General features: G+C 43.6%; 1 protein-coding gene across 1 annotated transcript in view; it reads right to left on the reverse strand.

The window, feature by feature from the left end:
- Positions 1-2,025: 2,025 nt before the first annotated feature.
- Positions 2,026-13,573, reverse strand: part of LOC107189609 (sex-regulated protein janus-A-like) — a 54,998-nt gene continuing 43,450 nt past the window's right edge. The window contains exons 3-4 of the mRNA XM_015578174.1: positions 3,530-3,657; positions 2,026-2,237 (exon numbers count right to left, since the gene is read on the reverse strand). Of these exons, the coding sequence (XP_015433660.1) occupies positions 2,145-2,237; positions 3,530-3,657 (221 nt within the window). The 3' untranslated portion in view covers positions 2,026-2,144. The remainder of the gene's footprint in view (positions 2,238-3,529; positions 3,658-13,573) is intronic.

Raw genomic sequence — 13,573 nt, forward strand, 5'->3', positions numbered from 1 at the left:
TCTCCTGTCGTGCGGCGTCTTCAGCTGTTCGTGGTTTCTCCAACATCGTTAACATCCGTGAGTTCTGGAAGAGTAGCACAATTTGTTAATGTATATATTCGGATCTAATAGCGATTATGAGACGAATATGATTTTCTCACGAGAATATTCTGTGGTTCGCCGTCAGAGAAGGTGTGCAACCTGAACGGGATCGTGAATTGTTTATTTAAGGAAGCCACGTCGTACAAAGCGAGCACGTTGAGTTTCGAGGTTTGTTTCAACATCTGCGACAGGGATCGGCGGATTTCTCCTGTGCCGCCTACCAACGCCACCTGCGCCACCCGGACAGGTGTACCGTTTAATTTGCGAAATGATTACGATCAGTTATTATTCGACGGGAATTAAGGCTATGAGTCGGGAACGGGTCCGTATCGTGGATCGCTCTATCGGTCGTCGATTTTTATCATAATATACCCACGCACCTTTATGTTCTCGTCGCCGGCGTGATATTTTCGCTGGCTAATGGTTTTCACGATAGATTTTGCGGCCCGGGAAAACATTGTCAATCTTTTTGGTGAATTACAGAGAATTTTTGAACGCCTTCATGGGGTCCCCGACATGTCCAAACTGCTACGTCAATCGGGCATCGTTACCAGGCGAAGCTTCGTGCAATTGTTTCGTCGAGCCAGTTCACAGAGCTCTGTGCGATAGAAAAAAAAAAGAAAAACAGAAAAACGTCGAATATTTTACGCGAAGGAAGACAAAGGTAAAAAATAAAAGTTTATATTGTACGCGGGTTTCTAGATTATTACAGGTGCAGCCATCCTACAAAAAGTGCCTCAAGTACGTACAGAGTTGCACCAGTCAATAAAAAAGCGTTCGGTACAGGAGCTCGGTTGTCATGTTAATCGGGCATTAACAGAAATGGAAAAGGTATTTTGTTTCCCTTTTTTTATTATGTATATGTGTTAAAGCTTTATATCTTCAACGATTTATATCTCAAAAAATTGCTTCCAATCTGCTCCTCCCGAATCTGAAATTACTCTCCCAGCACCGTTAATAGTTAATCAGATATTCGCAAAAGAAAAAGTAACTATTTGTTGTTAACAAAATAGGTAGTAAATGACCTTTTTACAAAAATATTATGGTACCAAAAAATTGCTCCTGTTCTGTTTTATAATAATCAATAGTCAGATATCTCAATAATTTTGCTCGCGAGGGTATATCTCACACACGGGGTCTCTGGCGCCTCCACCGGGGGTTCTATGACCCCACGCTCTCACCATACGAGGTCTCTGCCGCCTCCACCGGGGGCTCCATGACCCCACGCCCTCACCACACAGGGTCTCTTGCGCCACCGCCGGGGGTTCTGTGACCCCACGCTCTCACCCACGGGGTCTCTGGCGCCACCTGCCGGGGTTCTCTAACCCCACGATCTCACCACAGAGGGTCGCTGGCGCCTCCACCGGGGGTTCTGTGACCCCACGCTCTCACCACACGGGGTCTCTGGCGCCTCCACCGGGGGTTCTGTGACCCCACGCTCTCACTACACGTAGTCTCAGGCGCCACCGGAAAATAGTTGGCGCCGAATGTTAACGTATCTTAACGATTTATATCTCAAAAAATTGCTCCCGTTTTGCCCTTTTCGAATCGGAAATTGCTCCCATCGCACCGTTTATATTTAATGAGATATTCGCAAACGAAGCAAAAATTTGTTATCTGCAAAATAGATTTAGGAAATGGTCTTTTTACAACCGAATCATGTGTACCAAAAAATTGCTCCTGATCTGTTTTATAATATTCAATGGTCAGGTATCTTAATAACAATGAAATAATTTTGCATACATGTTACGTAGGCTATGACGTCATACTGAGTTTTCCATCGTAGTAGGCTATGACGTCACGCTGAGTTTTCAATCAATAATTGAATTATGTTGCAAATGATCGAGTACAGCGTCAAACGTTTGCATCGCATTACACTATATTTATACGAGTTCTAATATTCGTAACACAATTATCGAGATGATAAGAAATAAAATAATGATTTCATAATTATTACAAATGTTTTATTTCAGTCATTCAATACAATTAAAAATATTTTTGTTGCCTGTACACCAGAAAACGTATAGGCAGCGAATAGAAACGTTTTCTTCTCCTTCCTTCTTTTAATACCCCTCGTCCGAGCAAGTGATTTTGTAATCTGAGTATTTCTTCTTCAACAGGTTCACTGATACCTCGTGGTCCGCTTTACCGAAACCCTGGAAACGAACGAACCACATAAATTGAAACGCTTAATTCTGTACAAAATTAACGACCATTTTAATTAAAAAAATTTTTAATTGCACTGATTCAGCGCTACATTGTCTGTAAAAAAAAAGACTCTGACAATAGACTGGCATATTCATCTCGGTCCTCGAAAAAAGCGGTACCCGAGGTGGCGTAAAAAATTGCTTTCCCCTCGGGGCGCGTCCCAATCCGATAGGAAGTATTTTTTTTAAATTTCACAACCACTCTTAGAAACCTTTATCTCGCAAGATTTAACCCCTTTTCTGAACACTTTTCCCAAATCGCCAAAACGGCACGGCTTACTGAATCTCAAATACTTTCAGGTTCGAGATATGAAACGATGATCACTGGTAGCCCCCGAGAAGAAAGGATCGATTAAATTAATTTACAATGCTAATTATTTAAAGTTGCCAACTTCCCATCGGACGGACGATTATCCCTGGGCCAAGTTTGCCTTACAGACACAATTTCACGGGAAATCAGATTTTATCCACCGCTCGTAGCCCCTTTAAATTTCATCTAATTTCGATCCCCTCTTCTCGACTTTTACACTCGACTTACCGGCAGATCGATATTTTATCAACGTTTTTTTTTTTTTTTGAAACTTCGGTGTTTGGTTTCTAATCCTTAGAATCCCATGGCAATATCATTACAACTGTTCTGTACATTGTACTTCGACGAAGTAAGTCTTCTTTTAATTAACGGTACCTCGATCAATAGTAAAGGTTTTTTACGGATGCAATTAAGAGAAGTTAGATAGGCTTAAAGAAAAATTTAAACGACCCAACGATACTGACTGGTTTTCTTCGTTGTTTTAAATTTCAGTTCGATCCACCTCGACTAACTTCCTTCGTTTAAATTCGCAAAGTTCCACAAAATATCTAACAAAGCCAGTGGAAATAGTTTCTCGTTGTTCTTTCGTGTTTCACCGTCAGGTCAACAGAATGCTTCACTCGTTCCACTTGCTCGGCGCAGAAACGGCCCGTCGACCCGGAGAACAGTTTTTTCTCCGCGTAACTATTATAACATCAAACGTTGACTTTAAGAAATCTCAAGTTGTAAAGCCATGGATCATAAGGATTCAAAGTTGATCGTGTTTGCTCGGTTGTCTGGAAGCTCGGAAAACCTGGACGAGGCGTCCCGTCGAGGATCCGACGACGACGTCGTACCTCCACGCGCCCACGGTGCAAATGAACCCCGAGATGGGATCGATAATCGATTAGATCGACGGGGTTCATTAGCAGGTATTAATTCGGTAACTCGCCTGAGAGTATCCGTAGACTTTGATGGTCTTCTCGTCGGGGTCGTGCTCGATTCTTCCGCCACCCAGACACTTGGCCCTCAACGAAGGATACGGTTGAAGCTGTTCAGTGGTCCGGTCGAATATATCCGCTGAAGCAAACAGGGAAAATTGCTATACCTTTTTAGTGCATACATCAAAGTGTGCCTTTATAATTGAAAACATCAGACGGCATACAGAAAAATTTCAGAGTGCCTATCGACGCACTATCCGTATTCTAAATAAATGTACACAATAAAATTCTAACATACAAACAACGATCGAAAATTCTACTCGGACATTCGTCAAGTAAAATACCAGTGGTTAAAACTCTACAAATAAATATCGTCCTTGGAATTCCCAAAAGACATGGAATACTATTTCGAAAGTCCTGTTTGACCCAAAAGCTCGTGTGGGTTCGACGAAAAGTTGTGTGTCGAAGCTTCGTTGGCCACGAAAAGGTCGGGAACTCATCGTATTCAGGTGTATACGCGTCCCCGGATAATCAACGATCGGCCGTGACATCCTTTTGAGGTGGTCCCGCGTAACGGGCGTTAACGTCGCGAACGTGTCCCGAAGTTCCAGCGATCGATCGGACAGGTTCACCTCCCCACGAGGGTCGTGACGTGAACGTGAAATGTCTCCCTCAAGTTTCGACAAATTAGATCGATCGACGAACGTGTTCCGAAAGGGATCTCGCGTTTCGGTTGTGTACCTACGCACCGAGAATTCGGGGGAAAAAGCTTTCCCTCGACGAATTATCGTCTCCCTGGGTAACATCTCTCAGGACGACTCGAGGCAATATCTCGTAGGATTTTTTTATTTGTTTGGTCATACCGGGGTGTGGGACTCGTGAATAACCCAGCTTTGATTTCTATCTGCAGGATCCTTTCCAGAGAAGGGGAACGGATCAGGACGAAGTGTCCAAAGGAATCGAGATAAGTTGAAATTTTCTGTTTTTTCTTCCATCGTTCCTTGTAAATCGGATGTCCTTCGGAGATCCACAAAGGCGACCTTTGCTTCGCTCACACTCATTAATCGCTCGATCTTCTTCCTCGGGCAGATTTTCCGTCCCTAAGCCGAAATACACATTACAGAATGGAATTCTGCAAGCTTTCTGATCCACACACAGACTTTATCGAGCAATTCTACGCAAAAGGCGCTGGATCGTTCCCCAATCCCTTTGCCGTGGACAGCATCGTCCTGGTCGATAAAAGAACTCATGAATAAACTCAAAAATCGGAATAAAATTCCCAGATGAAAAAGATCGCTGGACGACGAAACTAAACAGAGTAGGATCGATCGAGGGAGGAATTTTGTTCTCCTTACACCGTCTACCATCGGGGAGGAAAGTAACAGAGAAGAACACAACGTAAACGCAGAAATAATGTTCGAAGTAAGGAATATCGGACAAGTGACAAACGAGTCGTTCAGGTTTGGCCCCAGGTTTCGTTCGTGGCGCCCAGTAAAAGTTTGACGGTGAGACGTTTATCTTGGTCCATCTCGGCGTCGCGTGTCCCATTAATTCTGGCCCACCCCCTCCCGCCGAAGGAACTTCGACCTAGGTGGTGGAGGCCAGAGAAACGAGAACCGTGCGAATCGACTGTGACAGTCCGCCGCAAGAAATAAAAATGAAAAATACGGATATACGCGGCTCGGGTGAGCATTAGACGCGATCCTTCCGGAGGAGGGTGTGGGATGGAAGAAAAGGTTTACCTTTCCAGATGGCCAAGCCATCCCTGGATTACGCTGTCCTTCTTATCAGAACGAATGTAGCTGTACGACCGATCTCGTAATTGAAATCAATCGACGGGAGATATTAAGGGGAAAGTTAGTAGTGTACTGTTCCTCGGGACTCTACTTCCCTCGTTATCCTTTTCAAAAGTTCGAAAATTGTCCGTAAGTTTTCGTCGCAGATGTTCCTCTGACCGTTAAACGACGGATGACTGTGGGGTCGATCTGACCCGAGTTCTCAAGAATTTCATACGATTCGGGTGGGTTCCGATAAACGATTTAAATCAGTGATTGTTTATATTAACCCGTTTCTTCCCGAGGTAAATTCGCCGGACGAAAAATGACAGATTTGAATAATGTTTAAAAAATGATACAATAAACCGCAATAATAACGAAAAAAGTATTCATGTATACGGTAAATCATCGATGAGTGTTTGAAGGCTAACTGAGAATAATTTCTATTAGTGCAGAAACTTAGTGGGAAATAGATATTCTTTGAATAAATAACACTGGGAAGAAATGGGTCAATTCAATTGGAAAGAAGTCGAATTCGCTAAGAAATTTCGTTTCAAACTGCATTTAGAAGGAACGATGCCTTTTTGAAGGAAAAAACCTTCCGAAGCCTAATCGTCGCATACGTAATCGGTAACAGAAAGTTCGACCTGGGCTATCGAAAAATAAAACCAATAGCTCCAAGGCCAGATGATTCGATAAAGACTCGCCTTCCACGCTGGTACAAGCCACCAGGAAACCGACAGAGCAACGGTGTCGTGTTGTATACCAGGAATAACGTCGCGGTCGACAGTTTCGCGAGCTGGAAATTACCAGAAATCGATGGTGGAATGAGGCATCTGTAGGCTCTCAGTGGGTACTAAAAGCACGGCCGGGTAAATCGCTAAGTGCAAAACACGGTAAAGGTACAAGGCCGTGTGTGGTTTAACTTCCGTTGGCTGAGGCAAAACAGAAACAGCCATCGCCCAGCTAGAATCAGCTTCTGGTACGGGATGAATTACGTGCCGATTCGTCTTCGAGGAAAAATATTCCTCGGTAAATTGACAACAGGCTCTGTTGTTCCCCGTGGATCTGATTTATGCGAACCATATACGCAAAGGGGCCTCGATTTTAGTGCGACAATTCTTCCGAGACCAGCCACGGGGAGATTTACGACGTCGGTTTACGCTCGTGACCGCAACTGGGATTGTACATTGTTCCGTCGCTGGTTACGAGATCGTTCACGAGCGAACGTAAATAAGCAATTTCTGTATCGAACAACCGTGCGGATCGTATCGGTGAACACGAACGGTGAGTACAAACCAGTCGCCCGGTGTTCCGAGGATCCCAGCATTTCGTTAAATAAACCACGAAAATCGAACGGAGTACAACTTTATTTCCTCGATTCCCGAGGAAGTAGTTGGCCTGCTAGTGAAGTTCATTGGGTGGCGTGTGGGTGTGCTCTGACCTAGAACTTGCTAAGAGATATTTCTCGGGGAAAAACAAGCAAAAGGTTATCGGTGCACCCTGCGACTAAAAATTAAAACAGGACAGAATTTTGAGGATTTATTAGTTTGATAATAACATGTGAATGGTATTTTCTAAATACCTTTATTATATTTCAAGTTACGGAACGTTATAAATGCTTAAACATCCGCAGAATGTAATCTTATAATGGATACAGTGAAATGAGTAAAATATACGAAATGTGCGTATGTAAATGAAGGAATCTGCACAATTGTTCCAGAAAACAATACTCCGTATTAAGCATTTGTCACACCTGCCGTCTGTCGGGTTGACCAAATATTACAATTAAAAAAAATAAATTCACGTAAACCTTGGCGCCACGTTTTATCGTTTATCTTGTTTGCATTCGGTAATAACGCGCGTGGTTCCAATCGCGAAACAGCCCCGTATCGATCCATCGTGTCACATTTGAATTCAATTTAACTTTCTTTCGTAGTTTGGTGGATATGCAAACGGTTAACCGCGAGAGGAACAAATGATTAATTGATCTTCGTGAATCAACGTGTTCAACAGAGAACGATCTGTCGCCGGAGATCTCACGGATAACCGTCTGCCATCGAGACCTTTGATTCCGCCGGAAGCAATTAACGAGGGAATCCAATGGTACACGTAGTAACGTCACAGACGTCTGTATTCTATACTAGACTGATAACTTTGATAAAATGTCCCCAAAAAGGACATACTAAAGTGTCCATCAAAAATATATACAGAAATCTATAATTTAATTTAATTTAATTTAATTCGTACGGGTGAAAACTCTGTTTCACTTTTCTGCTACCCTGTCATAGAAAACACTGTGTAATTCAGATGTAAATTTATTTATGTTAGCTGCGAAAATGTCAATCTTGTCGTTCCAATTATTTGTCAAAGCACAAATTCTGACGAGTGGGTGCGTTAATAATAATTATTAATTATTGCTTCTGCGGATGAGCAGAATGAGATACGGTAGTAGATGCGTTTTGAGGACATTTTATACAAGCAAAATTTAGGAAGTTGAGAGTTTAGTAAATAATATAAAAGTCTGGGGTCAGTACCTGCTGTTTGAATTCATCGATCGCGACGCACGATGTTCGATCGTTTCAGCGTGCACGCTATCGTTACCACGCGTCGACGACTACGTGCTTAATGTCGTCGATAACGAAATCGACTGACGGAATGGCGACAACTCACCTTGGCAGATAATACGAATCAGGAGTGAAAAACAAAAACGGGAACGCTATTATTCCCGTGTCGTCGTGAAACGACCGATCCATAAACCACTCAGGAACTTCCTCTTATCTTGATCGCTAGTTATATTAGAAGCTCCGTTTACGTTACCTTCCGGCTGCTTTGTCCGGAAAGTTTAAATCCAATCGAAGTCGAGCTTCAAATAAAGATCACCGGAGAAGTGAACGAATCGAAGTCAACGGCCGAACTTCCGTTTTGTCGGAATGTCCTTCGAATGTAAACCGCCAAATGGATCCACTGAACCCGATTGCGTCTCGTCTCTCCGCGATTTCTTTCACGAACCAGAATACGTCCTTCGACTTCGAGATACCTCACAGATATCCTCGCGATTTGGACCAATTTCGCCGGGAATTACCCAAACACAATTTAGACACTGAACCAATTCCATTTGCCGATAGCAACGAAGAGCGTAGCAGCGGTCGACCGATAAAACCCGTATAAAATCCATCGGAAAAGGTCTGACCGTCACGGGAATCAATCCGCTCCTTTTTCATGCAGCCCGACGAACGATAAAAATTCATCGGATGATCTCTTTTAAAAGAATCGAATCGATCAACCCATCCACGGTTCCTGGAACCATCGCAAAAAATTGACCCGTAATTCCGGCGAGCCAACGAGCAACGTTTTACCCCCTCCCAACCGTCGACGATGGCAGCCCGGAAACAGTTGATGGTATTCAAGACTATTTTTCCATCCGCAAGATTACTTTTCAACGACGGTGCACAGGGAAACCGTCGAGCGTTATCGAGACAGCCGGGGGGGGGGGGCGGGGGGAAAAACTGTGCTGGGGACGCTTCGAGACGCGTCCTCGGATCGCTCGATTCCTGCGGCGCGTTATTGCGTTCTTTCCGCTCCGCACAGACGTTTATTTCATTCCCGATTCCACGACCTGATGCAGTGACGGGTCCTCCTCTTTTAATCTTGTTCCCGCCGGAGTTGGGCATTATGTTTGCATAAAATACTGCCAAGATCGGTATTTAATTAATATATCGTCTGATTTAGCTGGAAGTTATTTTAACCCTTTAACTACGGTTACATACTCACGAAACTGGACGTGCAAACGCAGAAAAAAGAATGGGTTAATATGTGATACTAATGGAAATAATAAGTAGGGAATATACTTTGCATGGAGTAACTATAAAACTAGTCTAAAATTTATGTCTGAAATCCTGAGAAATAACCGTTTCTTCAGAAAATGATAGATTACATTCCCTGGAAAATAAGTGGTTCGTTTTCATTTTAACCACTATACATGTGGTATGAAAATTTTAGGGGGTATAGTATTTAAAGGGTTGAAACCCTTGCGTTGTTTTCTTCGGATCGGTTTGTTAAAAAGAAAAACATATTCGAACACGATTTATCCAAGTAAGTTATTTTTACGATAAAAGATAGCAAACTAATTGAAACAGTTCAAATGGGTATTTCTTATCTTTATTTTCAAATAAAGCCAAAAGTCTGAACTTCCCACCGACCATCGTTTCGATCACACTGCCCGTGACCCCGTCACCAGGGATCTTCTTCGGACGACAATTTACGGTCGAGAGTGGGGATAAACGTAACACTGTTACCTGTACGAACATCAAAGAGCCTGATCTTTTCTTGGGACCTGACGGCGTTATTAGCTCTGAAATATACACCAGAGCAGATTTTCATATACGGAGAGAGCCTGACAGGTTACGGTGTATGTATTTCTTCAGGCTTCGCCCACGAATCGGATTAAGTTATCAAAGTCTCCATGGACGTAGATCCGACGTGTCGTGTGTCCTGGTCGAATTTTATTCTCCATCGTTCACGAGGAACCTTATGTACACGTTTGCACGAGCTCCCCGGAAAAATATGAAAACGGAACGAGCTCCTCCCATTCGGACGTGAGTTACGACCATGCAGCCCGGGGGTTGAAGTAATTTTTTACCGTTGCGTCAGGTGTAACGCGGGAGCTAATTTATACGCGGAACACGATGTTTCGCGAGCGTAACCGGGCGGTAATGCAGAGAGCTGTCGGGTTCTGTAGCGCGAAAAAACGCTGCCGACGACGCGAATCGTCGCGAAGATTTTCGCGAGCACGGTGTGTGTATAACAGGTGTGTCGTAACCAGAAGAATGTGCGTCACGGTTCGTATTTTCAGTAGACAGCGGGGCCACGGAAGCGGAATAAGGATCGTAGCCGCGGGGGCCAGCGAACGGTCCGAAGAACCTGGGGGCTCGTTACGGGAACGGAAAGATCTGTCTCTTCTTCTGTCGGCTGGTCGAGACTGACGACTCGTCTGACTGGAAATCCAATTTTAACGAGACAATTCTGTAGGACGCAGAAAAGAAGCTTCCCGTATCTGCGAATTTATTCGCGCAAAAGAGAACTTGTTCATCCTCCGCCGAGGCTCGCTGAACTCTTCGAGCAATTTCGAACGGAATGCTTTGGTAATTCTCCACTCTACTTACTCTGTACGGACGCCCTGGCGGAAAACGGAGTAAACGGTACTGATTTCTATTGACTCGGTCAGGAGACACTGTACGGTACAGGTATTACAGGTGCTCACCCAATCGCGTCCAACAGGATTTCCACTTTCACGAACGATATTTTTATCACGCGATGGTCAGCTGCAACCGACAGCCACACGATATTTCGTAATCATGATACTAGTTGTTTTCCACGTGAACAGGTGGATTGTGTCAATCATCGAACGACAATGCTCCGTGAATATTTTCGTGACTGTGTATGGGCAGATTGTATCATCTTGTTTCGCAACAATCATTACTGCGTCATCGAAGCTCACCTGCTCTCCATCGAACTTAACTCTTGTAACGACGAATCAAGCTGAATTTTCTCGAAATCAAAACGAAGTACTGGTTTTTAAAATTTTTTATTTAATTTTTATTTCATTTTTTTAGTAATTTATAAGATTATCTTTCGGAGACTCCCCTGTCAATTTGTTTAAACGAATTCTTCTTGACAACCCTTTCGATCGAACTATCTTCAGATAGACAGATCGTAAAGATCGTTTAACTGGAATACACAGCGACTTTTCATATCGTCGCATAAATGACTTTTTGACTTTTCATGTCGTAACTCCAGTGTACGAAGTCGTAAAAAAAAATCGTAAAAGACACAGGGTTAACTTAAATGATCGCCAACCCTATCCACCGCTCCTTCCTCCCAAAACCTTTAAAACTCCTGACACTTTCCTCGATAAGAAGATATTCTGCTTCCAAAATTGAATGATAAAAATCACAAGTCCTCGAAACATCGCATGTCCGTATCGTTACACACAGCGAAGAATGACGTATTTAAGAAGGTCCAAGTGCAGGTATGAAATTCCTTGGAAGAGGAATAAAGGCTGAAAGCCACAAATCGAAAGGAAGGTACCCGTAATGATTGGCCAGCCGGGTTCCGACCTGGCAATAATTCACGAGGCAATCGAATGACCTGTCGCGTCCCTTCGTGGAAGATCGTCGAAAAAGGGGACGAGAACGGAAAATATGTTCGTCAAACGAATGTAAGTGTCGACGATGTATTCGGTGTTCTATCGTTGCTCGTTGAACGCGGTCGGTGATATTCTTTCGGGTCGTTTCGAGGTGATTCTACGAGCGGAGAAGGAGACTAAGTGGCTTGCACCGTGAGCAATTTCGTGGCCCACGGTAGTTAAAACGAAACGAATTGCGTGAAATGTGTAGTGGTCGACATTAAAATAATAATAATATATATTTCCACGGGACAAAGCCCTTTAATTTACAGAAATATTACATTAAATAAGTAACAGGTCTAGAAAGATACACATGTAACTAGGGAATCGGAATATTTAACTTAATGTTCGGTGCGTTTTATTTCCCGGTAGATTTTAATCTTGAATACATTCGTGTCCGGGGTAAAAAATACTGGAATACCATATTATACAATTTCTACAGTGAGATAACAGTGAAAAATGTGGTGGAAGAATAAAAGCTCTCTCGAAGCAGTGGGAATTTGTAGTGCAGTGTTAAAATCCGTCGCTTTGGTTTGCCAGAAAAGCTAGGATCAGATCTTGGGATCGATTTATCGTTCGATTCCGATGGCTGCAATATTTCAAATTAATTGACATTTCCGGAACACAGGTTCACGTAAAGTTCGAAAATCTGGATCACTCCGGGTTCTCCAGTGTGTCGTGACTCGATGGACCCTTCGGTTGGATCAGGTTTTCCGGGTTAAATTTGTTCATCTCGGATCCGTGGACTCGCGGAAAGTTTGACAATCGTACCCACGACCGACGAGTGGTCAACGCCGTCCGTGTTGCATCGGTTTTCCGTGGTTTATAGTCGAGGAGTCGATAATGAAATATCAACGCCAGGAGCGTCGCATCGGGGAACAAGTGTACAGACTTTCTAAAGAAAGTTCTTCGGTAGAATCGATGCTGTAGCCTGACGACAGGTTCGTCCTTCGACGAGTCTCACCCCCGTCGTGTTGTAACGCGTGGACGTGGTCGAACATTGACGCGGTGAATTACGTCCACATCGAAGATTTTCCCGCAAGTTTGCTTCACCACCCGTCGATTAAGCGTCGACACGCGGGCGGCCCCCTTTTCCCCCATCCATGAACCGAACGAATAACGCTGGCCTCTCGACAGAATTTACTTTCGTGAAGAATGGACGAACTATTAGAGATAGGTGACTACGAAGTGAACGGTGAACTGTTGGAGATTCGCGAGTGATAAAGAAATATACAACGAGTATATAAGACTATTTTGTAAATCGACGTGAACAAGTGTTAGTGGAGAACGATTTAGAGTACTATTGCTTAGGATTTTTCGGGAGTATTATAAAGGGTTTCTCGAATGATGGTATAATCCGAAGGAATGCGAATGTACATGGAAAAATGAGTCGAAAATGTAGAATAACAGTTTTTGTCAAACGTTAACTTTTAGCTACAGAGTACCTAAAAGTGTCCGAAGATCCGACGTAAAAGTCTCATCTGCGTTCAATTCTGTCGGCAGACTCGCTAAAGAACAATAAATTAAATTCCAAACTAAATGCGTCTGTCTCGGAAAGAACCGTTACCGACCATCGAGACTGAAAACAACCCAGCAATAAGAAGAATAGTGGTGGTAGGTCCAGCCGAAATCGTCGAAACGAAATGCTTCTCGAGTAACCCACGCAAGGCGGCGCGTTTTAATCAAATAAATCCGCTAATTGGCCATTCGTATTCCCGTTCTTTTACCCCCCACCCCTGTAGAACCGTCGAAAATGCGAAGTTCCGATAGATACCAGTCGAGGTCGAACGCTTTTCCAATTTACTTAAGCAAAACGTTTCGTTAACGCGTCGACGACGAAATCATCCGTTTCCATCGAAATTCTCCCACGAACGTGGATACACATATATACGCGAATAATCAAGGGTGTACGAATTCGTCGATAATGAATTAACGCGTCAGCCGGTTATCGTTAGGGGTATTAACGCGCGACTCCTTCGAATACGAACGGATCGGATCTTATCGATCGTCTCGCGGCACAGGGCGTCAATCGAAACGGGGTCTCGCTTATCGCGATGCAACAATACGCTGCGAACATTCACGTGTCCGATACG

This window comes from Dufourea novaeangliae, unplaced genomic scaffold (genome assembly GCF_001272555.1).
Source record: "Dufourea novaeangliae isolate 0120121106 unplaced genomic scaffold, ASM127255v1 scaffold165, whole genome shotgun sequence".
Lineage (NCBI taxonomy): Eukaryota > Metazoa > Arthropoda > Insecta > Hymenoptera > Halictidae > Dufourea > Dufourea novaeangliae.